This window comes from Mastigoproctus giganteus, chromosome 10, assembly GCF_048544385.1.
Source record: "Mastigoproctus giganteus isolate SK-2022 chromosome 10, ASM4854438v1, whole genome shotgun sequence".
NCBI classification, from domain to species: Eukaryota; Metazoa; Arthropoda; class Arachnida; order Uropygi; family Thelyphonidae; genus Mastigoproctus; species Mastigoproctus giganteus.
Genome location: NC_143584.1, coordinates 62,168,888 through 62,183,711, shown reverse-complemented (window position 1 = coordinate 62,183,711; position 14,824 = coordinate 62,168,888). Strand labels below are relative to the sequence as shown.

The window sequence follows — 14,824 nt, the reverse complement described above, 5'->3', positions numbered from 1 at the left end:
GCTGGAACAGACTTCCATCTGTTGTTGTGGAAATTGTTAGCTTAAATAAATTTAAGGCTGAATTGGACAATTTGGAGTGGACTGATGGGTGAAATGGAAAGGCTTTTTTTGTTTTGTTTTTTTTGCTGATGCTATATAAACTTGCTTTTTTGCATCACATACCTCAACTAATGCTAACGATGTCTTCATATTTCAGGAGAATTTCAAAATTACTTATGACCTAACAAACCTGTTTTTCATTACAATGAAGACTCTTACTTTAAAACTGAGTAAAATCATTTGTTATTGCATTATTTTTGATAAATGCTACACATAACTATATATTTCATAACCCTCCTCCATGATCTACAACATTTCATATCTAGCAATTTCCAAACTACTATAATTGCCCATTGCCCATTTGTTTAGTATGTTAGTAACTTAGCCAACATTATTTTTGATCATCAATTTGGTTCAGTACATATAATCAGAACTTCTTTCATGCCATTCCACAGTATTTCTAAATGTCAACTTTCAGACTGCTAAAAGTAGCTGACAGATCCAGCACTTAAGTAATTCTTCCACCTTATACAACTTTCATGCATTTGATTCGTCATTTACATCTGTTCCTGTATTTCTTAAGACTTAAATTTGTGCGCACTTCTCAGAACACATATTATAATTATCTTTATACGTTTCTGAAATTACCGTTTTGACATATTACCTATACAAAATATTTTATATATTATGATATGGGAATTTACTGTAAGAAATATTTTGTATAGATATTTATCATGTCAAAAAGATTAGTAATCCTATGAGATTTAAGTGCACCATACATAGTACTTAAAACTCACAGGATTACTTAATAGTGACTACTTGAAGAAATAGTCCAGCACCAAATTCAAATGAATTGGGTTGCCATTACTTGTCTGAAATTTTTTAATTTAATATTTTTAAAACTGTCTGGTTTCTGGGGAGCCAGTCTTGGGACATGATAGTTATATTATCAATAATTCCAAACTTTCTCCACTAAAAGGAAAAAGAGATAATGTCATAATGTCAAAACTTACCTAGATGCAATAAAGCTACTTCCATTTGCTGCTCCAAATGAAGATGCTGCTACAAGCAAAGGAATAAGAGGTGCTGCTGGTCCAAGAACATGTGCAGCAAATCTCTGAAAAGATTACATTAGGTTTTATCAATGCTAAGTGTTCTTTTTACTACACAAATCTTGATCATAATGCATGATATATGTCACAAAAAATGCAGGATAGAATTTTACAAATCAAAATTCATATGCTTTACCCATGTTTGATTTCAATCATAGAGAAACTTTCTGCTCTCGGTGAAGACTGAGTGAGAGCAGAGAACCTCTCCATGATTGAAATGGAATTCAGAGGGAAAGAACACAAATTTTGAATTGATTTCAAATACTGCATTGAAATACCCTGCAATCCATATATATATATAGAATTTTATATATATAGCATATACAGCATTTTATATATGCATTCTATACAACAGGGCTTCAGTTTCCCCACTCTTTAGAGGTCATTTCAGACTCTTACTATAATGCTGGTATGCACTGATATCCTCCTTCCCTGACTCAGTTCATGTCAATTCTGTTAAGTTACATTAAGAGAGTAGAATTAGCTTGACTATCCCCATGAATAAGTTGTGGTTAAATGATAGGATTTATTATTTTACCCAATAGCTTGTTATACCACTTGCTTTACATCCAAAAGGAAGAAAAGATGGCTGTCCAGTGCTTAGTGTAATACAGTCAAAATAAACTAAGATATACTTCTACTTTCACTAAAATAGATACCATTTTAATGAAATTTCATTGTTAACAAAATATTTCCAGGTCTTATATTTGAATGAAATTAACTCTGACAAAAAATATAAAAAAATACTGAAAGCAAATTTACAATGCAATAAATTCAGAAAAGAATGAGACTAAAATCATTAATTCTCAGAACTCACCAAGTTTGAAAAATGGTATATCTTGAATAAACTTTTAACAACAAATAGCATATTCTGTTGGGAAGTCAGCAACTTCACAAAACAAAATACTTAAAATTTAACCCTGCAAAGTAAAGAAATGTGAAGATATGGGCTTTAATTTTTTAAATTTTTTAAGGAAAAATGATTGCTTCTATAAATTTAAAATGCATTTCATTCAAAAAAGGGAGGTATTAATTTCATAAATTTTCAGAATTTCTGAATTCTGACCGACACCTTAAGGAGATATTCTGAATAAACTTTTAATGGCAAATAGTTTGCTCCATTGGGAACTTTTCAGTGCATATTTCTCCATTACAAAGTGCAAGAACCGTGAGGATGTGGATGAATTTTTATTTTTTTATTTATTTTTAATAAAAAATAATAATATTTATTATTATTTTTTTTTATTATAAATGACTGCTTCTAGTTAATATGCATTTTATTCAAGAGGGTTCTCAGATTGTTGAAATTTTGATCAATGATGATGATCTGGATGGGGGGATAAATTTTATCCAGAATAAATTATTATTATTATTATTATTATTAGCCATATGGTGCAAGGAAGCTTATGCTGCACCAGCCAAAAAATAAAAAAAAAATTCTGAATTACCCTGAGAGAGAGAGAGAGAGAGAGAGAGAGAGAGAGAGAGAGAGAGAGAGAAGTAGAAGGGAATCACCAAGAAAGAAGAGAAGAATGATGATATCCAGCTCAGGACCCTGGGTGTGCCAAGCCCATACTCAACAGATGTGAGCCCCTGAGGCTGTTGGCAAGTAATGATGTCAGGTATTTGGTAATTCAGAATTCATGCATTTTTTTCCACTTTGGATGTTGTTTCATACTTTAATTTCATGTTTAATACTTCAGTCAATCAATTTCACTGATCTAACTATATAACAAGTTTCATTATTTTAGGAATTTATAGGAATCTGTAAAAGCAAGCAGTTTGTATTCAAAGTCTGGAAATGAGAAGCATGTAATGGAGAAATACATGAACAACAAAGTAGCCAATGATGCCAACTGTCCAATGCTGCATTGGACAGTTGGCATCATTGGCTACTGTCCAAAGTATGACTTCTTCCTTCCTATTCTCTCTTAGGCATGATAGCCACTGCTTGTGATCATTCTTAATCTGGAACAATTTATTGTTTTTTTGCTCCTGCCAGATGGATAGTCATTTTATTATACATTTACATCGTACATTATATTTGTAATCGTTGTTAGATATCTGGATGTCTGATGGCATGAGAATGAAATTATTGGCTCCAAAGCCTTCTTGTTTGTTTCTGTGATTCTAATATACCCAGGTATCCAACAGATTAAAGAAGGCTAAAAAGGCCTCTGAAGGAAATTAAAGAATATTATTTGTATGAAGCTGCACTAACTTTATTCAAATTTGCAGTAGTAAGGAATGAGAAGGAAGTTTACACTGAAGAGCAGATATAGTGCTTAAAGAATTAGTATATTGGTAATTAGTATAAATAATGAATTAATAATTAGTATAGATAATGGTTTAAAGGTATAAATAGACTGTTTTACATTCTCTGACGCCATCAGGACAGCATACAAATTTGTAGTGTAAGTGCTACATCCAAAGGGATCTGCTGAGACATTGTAATGTTTGGTAGAACTACAGCTGCACCAACCATGCTGTCTGTTTTGTAACCAACCATTGGAGTATATTTTGGTGGAACTGGAAAATCAAAAAAGAGTGGGCTGCATCAATTTGCTTAATGCTGAAATTTGGAAATGTATTCTTCCCCCATTGTTGGAAATGGTTATTAATGTATACCAAGGATATTGCCATGATGGTGTAACTGTGCTAACATTTGGATTATGTTAGTCATATTTAGTCTCTAACATGCATTTAAGCTTTGTAACCTAATGCCACTGTTTATTCTGCAATGGTTTATTTTGACACAAATTATCCATTTTGGTGTGCTAAAGTATCACTGATACATAAGGATTGGTAATACATTGGCAAGTTCTGATTGTTATGTTAAAAAAGTTCTGATTTTAGCTACACGATTTAACAGTAGAGTATGCCAATGGTGTAGTGGAGGTTCATTTCTGTATAAAGCCTTTGAAATGGCAATATGTAACGTCTCTGGTGCAATTTGTAGATTTGTAGAGCACTGTGATGTACAGGGTCAAGTCATTTTAATACACTTTGCCTTGCTGAGGCATATACAGGAGATCCATAATCTAGTCAAGATGATCTTGACATGGATCTAATTCGTGCGAGTACCACTTCTTCTCGCCGAACTGTCTGAATGCCAAAATTTTGGGTTTTGCTTCAATTGGAAAAGTTTATTACTTGTTTGGTTATGCCAGAGCTCTCTCCACTGTGCATGGTATGCTGCTTGAATTATGATATTATAATCAGAGGCTGGAATAAAGACAAAGGTTAAGTCTAAAGTTGATGGATTTTTAGCAGAAATATCAGTCAGTTCATTTCCTTTAATGCCTAAATATGCTGGAATCCAGCAAAAGTTTACTAGTTGTTGGCAATCTTCAATTTTCAACAGAAAATTCCTGATATGATTTAAAATAGGGTGATCCTTATGAGACGGGTTCTGCATTGCTCTGGTTGAGCTGAGCGAGTCAGTATAAACTAAATATTTTGCGGTCGGGTAAAGAGTTAAATTTTCTAGGGCTAATTGTATTGCATATCGTTCTGCTGAAAAGTTGCTGTACTCAGGTGGAAGAGAAGCTGATATGATAGCACAGGGAAACACTGCTGTTGCACCAACAGTTGAATGAGATTTGGAACCATCTGTATACATCGGTAAGAAGTCAACATAGCTTTGAGTATGGCTAGCATGCAGTTGTTGCACATTCATAGTCTGTAGATGGTTCTTTCCCCATTGGAGAAAATAAGTATATTCATGGTGGGTGAGAATAATTCTTTATCTGCTGCCTATTGTGGAGAGGAACATTTCGATTCTGTGATATTTCAAGGAACCGTAGGCCTGCTGGTCGTATTTTACTTGGTTTATTTAAATAGAGATTGTGAAATGGTGGATTAAAGAGGCAAGGCTGAATGGGATGCGGAGAACAACTTTGTATTTTGGCTACAGTAGTAGAGTATTAAGAGGGGGGCTCATGAGCTTCAATGTATAGACTATGAGTTGGAGTTGTCCTATGTGCACCAAGAGCAATCTGCAGCACATTGTGTTGTACAGGATCGAGCCAGTGTAATAGACTCTTTCGGGCAGAATCATAAACTGGGGCACCACAATCCAAACAGGATCTAATCAGTGCTCTGTATAAGAGCAGAAAAGCTGTACGATCTGCTCCCCAAGACTGGGGAGATTCTCTGAGCATGTTCAGCTTTTTCAGACAGGTAGTATGTATTACTTTAATGTGCTCAAAGAAGTTTAACTTGCTGTCAAGGATCAATCTCAAGAATCTAATATTGTTGGAAATCAGGATGGTGAAATTTGATATCCAAAGTTTAGGGTCTATATGCAATTTACGTTAAAAGTGGGTCGCAACTGTTTTCTGATGGGAAAGATGATATCCATTGAACTTGGCCCACTTTTGTACTTTATTGAGTGACCTGCAATTGCCACTCAATAGATCTCATGTTCTGAGAATGGCAAGAAATAGAGAGAGAGAGAGAGAGAGAGAGAGAGAGAGAGAGAGAGAGAGAGAGAGAGAGAGAGAGAGATCGTCAGCATAAAGATAGGCTTCCATAGTATCTGGAAGTTAAATTCTAAGAAGTCAATTCTAAGGGCAAATAGGGTTGCACTCAATACTGACCCCTGTGGCACTCCTGCCTGCGAGAATGTAGAAGAAAAGGAGTTTCGGTATCGAACTTGGAAAGAGCGGCTCTGAAGGAAGTTCCTAATAAATATAGGCAAGTTGCCTCGTAGACCATAATTATGTAGGTCACTGAGAATGCCATATCACCAGGTAGTATCAAATGCCTTCTCTATATCGATGGAGATCATAACAAAGTGTTCGTTTTTCACAAAGGCATTGCGAATTTCAGATTCAGCCTTGATCGTCAGATCTAAGGAGGACCTGTTTTTGCAAAAGTCATGTTGACAATTACTCAGTAGATGTTGAGTTTCAATGATCCAAGTGAGTTGACTGTGGATCATTTTTTCAAGAATTTTACCAAGGCAACTTGATAGAGAGATTGGCCTGTAACTATTAGGACTGGAGGGATCTTTTCCAGGTTTCAAAAATGGAAAAACTGTAGCATGGTGCCAAGAGGTTGGATAAATGTTTTCCAGGAAGATCTGGTTAAAGAAGACTGGCAGCAGTTGTAAGTTTTTGTCATCAAGATGTTGCAGCATGACATAATATATGCCATCTGGCCCAGCGGCACTGTTTCGTGTTGTTCTGATGTCTTGTCAAAGTTCACAATATTCAAGCGGCTGATTATACGGAAGTGATAGTGAGGTTCTAAAGTTGATGGGTCTCTGTTTGGTGGCGGCCTTAATTTTTAACTGTTGCTGAGAGAGGACAGCTCAAGTCCAGTCGGAGATTGATATGTTAGATGGAACAGTAACATCAGTTTGTGTGGCTATTGTTTGATATTTTTTTGGTGGGCAGGAGCAGCAGTGCTACGCACTGCTGCTCCTGCCCACCTGACTATGGAGGTGCCATTACCCTTGAGATTTTATATTTCTGATTTCTAGTTTTTGTTTCTCTTATCAATGAAAATATATCACCCTTGTTCATCATACTGATCCCCTTCTATAACCTTATATACCTCAATCAGACCCCATCCCCCAAGATTTATAGTTTCCAAGCTTTGAAATCCACATCTCTGTCATTATGCACATGAATATCAATTTTTGCCTTTCTATGAACCTATCTAGAAGTTCGATAAATATTTATAAATATTTTTAATATTTTTCTTTTATAAATTTTTTTTTCATTTTTTGAGCAATTATTACATTGCAAAGTTTTTACCATCCCAGTTTGTATTTTAAAACTCATGTCTGTCCCAGTTGTGGCAATCAAAATCTTGTCACCCTAAATAAGATCATATAATATTGAACAGTTAACATGAATAGAAACTTTGCCGTTAAACTTACCACAGCTACTGCTTCTGAAGCTAGCAACTCAGAAGGTGAAAGAACAGTAAGATATGAAATATTGGCAAGCACATAGCACAATGTTACAAGTGGGATGCCAATAATTATGGCTCGAGGAAGGTTCCTATTCACAAAAGAATGCATTTACAACAAGTGTTAAAAATTAACATTGATGTAATTCAGAAATAGTACCTTATTATGAATTAAACAATTATGTTACTGTTACCATAATTACTTATATCTTATTTCTCATAATCATAATCAAATCTTATATCTATGATAACTCTATAATAATAATGACTCATTTCTCATAATCACATCTTATATCTCATAATTAATCAATATTAATTAATTAATCATCAGAAAGAGCCTTCTGATGGTGGAAATGTGTACCAACTTCAGTGATATTTTAAATGAATGGGAAGCTAAAATGGGAAGTAAAATTCCCGGAGAAAGTAGTACTATAAGCAACTACACAGGATGTGTTAGATTCACAATGAACATAAAAATGCAGCTCCTCATGTGGCTGTACACTATTAATAATAGGGTAGGTAATGTTTCCTTACATTTCGAGGGTACAGCTCTAAAATGGTGTTCGCAGGCCGGCCGCTAGTTAGTACACCGGACTGAACCTATTGGTAACTCTCTAGGAAGCTTCCGGATCAGCTAGTGTATAATCTTGCTACCTCTACTCTGCCAGATAGTGACTGGAGGGAGTCCGAGTAGTGTGTATGCGGGGAGCATTGTCGAGGCCACGTTATGTCAAGGATCTGGGTATATTCTTACCACATGTACGCCATATCCAAAAATTTCATTACTTCATACAGCATGTCCCACCCACTTTTTCTTACTATTGAATACACCATGAATTGTCAAAATAATAGAGCAAGCTTATCTGCGAAAAGATCTAAACCTCCCAAGGACTTCCTAATTCATTTCACAAATATACGTGGTCTTAATTCTAATCTCAACGATGTCCATTTCCACTTGCAGTCTTCCAAACCCCATGTACTTTTTCTGACTGAATCTCAGTTATCAGTTGATTCAACTACTGCTCATCTCAGATGTCCAAATTATTTGCTGTATGATTCCTTTCGCCTCAAAGGTGGTACTTGTGCATATGTCCGTTCTGATATTCCCTGTCAGAGACTTGGCAATTTGGAATCTCCTCTCTTTGATCTTCTCTGGCTTAAAATCTCGCTACCTCATTGTGTAAAATTCATCTGTTGTCTCTACCGTTCTCCCAACTCCACTAATCACTTGGTGCTCTTTGACTTCCTCTCTTTGCAACTTGACTTTCTCCAGTCCAACTTTCCTAACAGTGAGGTAATTTTCCTTGGTGATTTTAACGTTCACAACTCCAGCTGGCTTCCGTTTTGTAGTTACACCGACCCAGCAGGTCGAGATGCTGAGGCTTTTGCAATTACTAATGACCTAGCACAGATTGTTCATTTACCTACAAGAATACCAGACAATCCTAATCATACAGCCAATACGCTTGATCTTTTTCTCACAAACAACCCTTTTAAGTACAAGGTTGAAGTGAGAGGTCCTTTAGGCACTTCAGATCACAACTTGGTGATTGTCTCTTCTCCAATGGAACCTTTATCTCATGGCTATTCCCAACCTCGTATTGTTTGGCATTACAAGAATGCAAAATGGGATGACCTGCGAGACTTCTTTTCTTCTTTTCCTTGGTCTGATTACTGTTTCAAAACTTCTGATGTCAACGTTTGCTCAGATCGTGTCAGTGAAATTATTCTTGCAGGAATGGAATCCTTTATCCCACACTCCACTTTAAAATCTCGTCCTTTATCTAAACCTTGGTTTTCCAATAAATGTGCTAAGGCTGTCCAAGAGAAGAATGTTGCATATCGTAATTGGCTTGTTTCTAATTCTTCAGTTTCATTTTCTGCCTACACCAAAGCTCGCAACAATTGTCAAAGCAGTTATTAATCAGTCCAAACTAGAGTTTGAACAGGCTAAGAGTAGAAAACTTGCTTCTTGCCCTAATGGTAGCCGAGCATTCTGGTCTCTTGCCAAAGCTATTGGCCGCAACTTTTGCCCATCTCTGCTCCCACCTATGTCCAAACCAGATGGTTCTGTTGTCACTTCAGCCAAGGATAAAGCTGACCTGCTAGCATCCCATTTTTCTTCGAGCTCATGTATTAATGATCTTGGTAAAACACCTCCCACCATTCCTAACACGCTCCATTCAATGCCTCCTGTGGTCTTCCGTCAAAAGGATATCAGAAGAATTTTGATGAATCTTGATGCTAAGAAAGCTTCAGGTCCTGATGGTATTTCTCCACTTGTTCTCAAAACCTGTGCTCCTGAACTTACTCCTATTCTTTGCCGCCTTTTTTCACTTTCTTATTCCAAAGGTGTTTTTCCTTCTGCTTGGAAATTTACTCATATCCAGCCAGTTCCTAAAAAGGGTGACAAATCCCTCCCATCCAATTATCGTCCCATTGCAATTACTTCTACTCTTTCTAAAGTAATGGAGAAATCAATTAACCGCCAACTCTTAAACTACCTAGAAACCTTCCGTCTGATCAACGATCGCCAGTATGGATTCCGTCAGTGTCGATCCACTGGTGATATTCTGGCTTATGTTACCCATTTATGGACTAATTCAATGGAAAGGTTCGGTGAAACACAAGTAGTTGCTCTTGACATCTCAAAGGCTTTTGATCGTGTTTGGCATAAAGGTCTTCTAAACAAGCTTCCATCTTATGGTTTGCCAACTGTTTTTAGTAATTGGTTATCCAGTTTTCTCTCTGATCGCTCACTGAGGGTGATGGTAGATGGCTCTCTGTCTTCTAACTTCTCCACTAATGCCGGTGTCCCCCAAGGTTCAGTTCTTTCCCCCACTCTTTTCCTCTTGTATATCAATGACCTTCTTCCATTGCCTGGAAATCCTATCCATAGTTTTGCCGATGATAGCACATTGCATTCAACTTTCCATTTTGAGAAACCTTGTCCAGCTCAATCAGCTTCAAGTTCTCGAAAATCTGCTGCCAATTCCTTAAATGCCGATCTTCAGGTAATTCTCCAGTTGGGCAAAGACAACTTAGTTGATTTCAACCCTTCTAAAACTCAATCTTGTCTTATATCTCGCAAAAAGGATTCTTCTGCCCCTATGCTTATCTTTAGTGACACTCCGATTTCTAGGCAAAATGATATATCTCTTTTGGGGATTACCCTGACTTCTAATCTCTCTTGGCACAAGCACATTACAAATATTGCTTCCTCTGCATCTAAAAAACTTGGTTTTCTCTTTCGCTCTCGGCGTTACTTTTCTCCCAAACAGCTGCTCACTCTGTATAAATCGCAAATCCGCCCTGCCATGGAATATTGTTCCCACATCTGGGGTGGTGCCCCCAAAACCTCTCTCAGGCTTCTTGATTCCATTCAGAAGAGGGCAGTTAGGTTAATTAATGATTCATCTCTAACAGAGTCTCTCCACTCGCTTTCTCATAGACGCACTGTTTCTGCTGCATGCCTCTTCTACAGATACTTCCATGGGCACTGTTCTTCTGAATTGGCTTCTATAATTCCCGCTCTCTCTTTCAAAACAGTCCGAACACGTGCCGCCACCAGCCAACATCCATTTACTGTCCAACTTCAAACCCACAGAACCAACTTTTCATCTTCCTCATTTATTCATTCAACTGCCGTTTTCTGGAACAACCTTCCTTCATATGTATTTCCTGAAAATTACAATCTACAGAAGTTCAAGTCCAATATCAACAAATATCTTCTTTCGTCTTCTCAACCTCCAACCCAAGCACGGTACTAAGTACTATAGGTTATAATACCTCTCGTGTTTGGGGTTCTCATAAAAAAAAAAAAAAAAAAGGTAATAAATGTCACGAATATGAGGCACCATTTAAGACAAACAAATATTGTTTAAGAAAAACAAAATATTAGAAACATGGTGTCATTCTAATACACTGGATGTAGAATTTGAATATGGCAAATACGATGCATATAGGAGGGACAGACTTGACAGAAGGGAGAGGAGGAGGTAATGGTTTGACTGCCAAGCATATAGATTCAAGACAGTCATATCAAACAGATAATTATATGGAATCAGTACAGTGTGACATAAGGACTGAAAAAATAAAGATGAGAATAGGAGTGTAAAAAAAAAAAAAAAAAAAAAAAGGTCAACTGCAGCCATTATCAACCTACTGCAGGATGGAAGTCTCCTCAACAATTCATGTTGAGGAAAATGGACCATAATCTGCCATGCTGGTCTAGTGCGGGTTGGCAGATCGACCGTATTTAGCAGTGAGGGGCTTGAACCCTGGTCTACTCAAGGAGCATGTGCTACTACACTCCTGCTTCTGACTACTTGGCTAAGTGTAACAAATATCTTTACAAATTAAGAGAATAACCATGCAAATCACAATGTATTATTTTGGAAGACTTTAATTTTCTACAGATTTACTGGAAAACTTCGGGACTAGTCACTCATTGTTGTATTTCTGGAATTGCTGATTGACCATCTTATAATAGCCACTAGAAATGCCACTAGGGAAAGGAATATCCTGGTTATCAGTAAGGATTCATCAGTTAAGAATCTTCAACTGTTACTACTGGGACTTGCAATAGCCTTGAAAGCAAAGTGCTTGGGATTACAAAGCCTCCTGGGGGCCCTTACGAGAGAAGCACATATGTAGATTGTGTTGAGGTTAATACTAAAAGCAGAAACAGGTGTATGTAAACTAATGCTAGGTATATAGCAAATAAATTTCATGTGTTTGAAGTACTGGTTATATCACCAAATGTGGACACTGTAGGGAGACATGGTGCCACTCAAACATAAGGACTAATTTTGAACAGCAGCTAAAGTCTAAATGATTCTTTCACTTCTTTTATTGGAACATGCAGCAGACTAGAAAGCAAGCTGTCATGGATTTTAATGGCTGCTGTAGGTTCTCATGGAACAAGCAAAAGTTACTAAGAGTAAAACCAGTTACACATACACTAATGCAAGAATGGTAAATAATTTTTATAAGTTTGAAATACTGGTTAAGTCATCAAATGTGGACACTGTAGGGATAATGGAGACACGGTGTCACTCAGCGATAAAGAATTTGAATATGGGAAGTAGAATGTATACAGAAAGGAGAGAACGAACAGGAGGAGAGGGAGGATTATGCTCTTGGTTAAAAAAGAACATAAAATCTAAGGCAATGCATCCAGTTGACATGGGTAGACAGTGCAATGTTGAGTCAGTCCGTTGTGACATAAGTACTGGGAAAATAAAAAGGAGTAGGACTGTGATTGTGATGAGTATATGGAACAACTGGACAGACAAATAGAATGAGCTAGTATTTCATATTGTGTTATAATGGGAGATTTTAACTTTCCAAATATTGATTGCAACTTGGGATTGGTCACTCACATAGTAGCAAGGCTTTTGTGGATTTATCAGATGACTGTTTTCAATGAGAGAATGTAATACTCTTGATATGATTATACTGGTCGGCATCAATTTCCTCTCTGAAATAATTTCGACAGACTCTCATAGGAAATATGTTCAAAAACTAAGATATGTTCTTAAAAAGATCTTATCACAATCGATCATAGGTTAATGACTGAAAACCAAGACCCATAGTTGGTTTAATCATCTTTTCCATATATTTTATCTATTTATTATTTTTTTTCTAGAGCATTCAGGAGCTTTCTACAACATTCGAGAATGTTCTGAAACATTCTAGTATACTGATACATGTAGTATTGGTAGTAGTAGTTAGTAGTAGTGGCATGTGATGCAAGAAAGCAAGTGTATGAGGTTATGCAGCATCAGCCAAAAAAAAAAAAAAAAAAAAATCACACCATTCCCTCCAAATGCCTGTCCAGTTCCTCCTTAAATTTATTCAACCTATCAACTTCCACAACGACAGATGGAAGTTTGTTCCAGCAATTAACCACCCGCTGGCTAAAGGCAGATTTCTCCACACATCTATTCTACATCTGTCTTTTCTTAATTTGAATTTATGCCTCCTTAGGTTCGTAATCTAAACAAGTGGAAGGATCCCATCAGAATTCAGCGTGCTCAATCCATTCAAGGCTTTATACACCTCAATCAGATCACTGCGCAGGTGCCTAGTCTCCAGCCACTGCAATTTGCAGAACTTAAGCCTCTCTTGGTAAGAGGATCCCTTCATTCCCCTCACCAATCTTGTTGCCCTTCTCTGTACACGCTCAAGCAAATCTACATCCTTCCTAAAACGAGGCCTCCAGACCTGTATGCAGTACTCAAGGCGTGGCCTGACCATTGCCTTATACAGAGGGACAATCACCTCCTTTTCCCTGCTAGCAAAATTCCTATATATCATTGACAAAACCCCATGACCTGCCCTGGCAGCTTGTCTGCATTGCTCAGAAAACTTCATATCTGACTGCACAATTACTCCCAGGTCTTTTTCATTTTCTACCACCTTAAGTGTAGTACCACACAGTTGGTACGTTTGTCTGGGGTTACTTCTACCCATATGCAGTACTTTGCATTTGTCGAGGTTAAACTTCAGTTGCCACTTCTTAGCCCATCTGCCCAAATTATCTAACAAAACCCTGCCAACCTTTGTATCATCTGCAAACTTCGACACTAAGCCTGATACACCTTCATCAATATCATTGATAAATATACAAAACAACAGAGGACCCAACACCGAACCTTGTGGGACTACACTAATAACATTAGTCCACAAAGAGCAGCACCCATTAATTACCACCCTCTGTCTTCTCCCACTAAACCAACCTTTTATCCATTGTAGCAACTTACCCTTAATACCATTCTGCTCCAATTTGTACAATAGTCTTCCATGCACAACAGTGTCAAAAAGCTTTCCTGAAATCCAAATATATGATATCAAAATTATTTTTTGCATCCAGTTCCTTTGTAACCACATCATAATATCCTATCAAATTTGTCAGACAAGACTTTCCCTTAACAAACCCATGCTGTGTCTGAATTATTGCTGCAGTCTTGTCTAGATGATCCTGCAATGCATCTTTAACCAGTGACTCCATTATTTTAACCGGAAAAGAAGTTAAACTAACTGGTCTGTAATTACTCATGTCACCCTTTGATCCCCCTTTGTGAATTGGGAATACATTTGCACATTTCCAGTCCGTGGGGACCTCCCCTGAGTCCAAGGATGCTCTCATAATTATAGCCAAGGGTTTCCATAGTTGCTTTGCCGCCTCCTTTAATATAACTGGATAGATCTCATCCACCCCAGGTGCCTTTCTTATGTTTAACTTCAACAATTTCTCCTCCACTTTGCTCCCAGTTATTACAAAATCATTAAGCACCCTGCTACAATTTGATAACTTTCTGCCATTTTCAAACCTTAATAACTCCTCATGTGTGAATGCAAAATACTCATTCAGTTTGTTTGCTATCTGAGCAGGATCATCAACTGTCAAACCATTGATATCAAGTGGACCAATCAGATTCATCCCCTTCCTTTTAGAGTTTATATAAGTAAAGAAATCCTTGCTGTTTTTCTTAGCATCTTTTGCCAAAGATTTCTCGTAATCTGCCTTCGCCTGCCTAACCTCCTTTGTGACCTGATTACAGACTAGCTTATATCTGCCATAGGCTTCTGAGTTGCTTGATAATTTATATACATCCCATGCATTTTTCTTCTCTGTCATGAGTCTCATTAGTTCATTTGATAACCATTTAGGCTTAAACCTTGAACAATATTTCTTAATAGGTATGAAACTTTTAGTAGCATTCACGATTAATTCCTTGAATGCT

The 14,824-nt window shown here is 37.1% G+C and overlaps 1 protein-coding gene across 4 annotated transcripts in view; it reads right to left on the bottom strand.

Annotated features, from left to right (window-relative positions):
• LOC150079052 (uncharacterized) overlaps nucleotides 1-14,824 on the bottom strand; it is a 577,353-nt gene that overhangs the window by 301,221 nt on the left and 261,308 nt on the right. For all 4 annotated transcript variants that reach the window (XM_090382803.1, XM_090382804.1, XM_090382802.1 and 1 more), the window contains 2 exons: nucleotides 7,042-7,165; nucleotides 1,053-1,156 (listed from right to left, as the gene is read on the bottom strand). In XM_090382803.1, coding sequence (XP_090238929.1) covers nucleotides 1,053-1,156; nucleotides 7,042-7,165 — 228 coding nt within the window. The remainder of the gene's footprint in view (nucleotides 1-1,052; nucleotides 1,157-7,041; nucleotides 7,166-14,824) is intronic.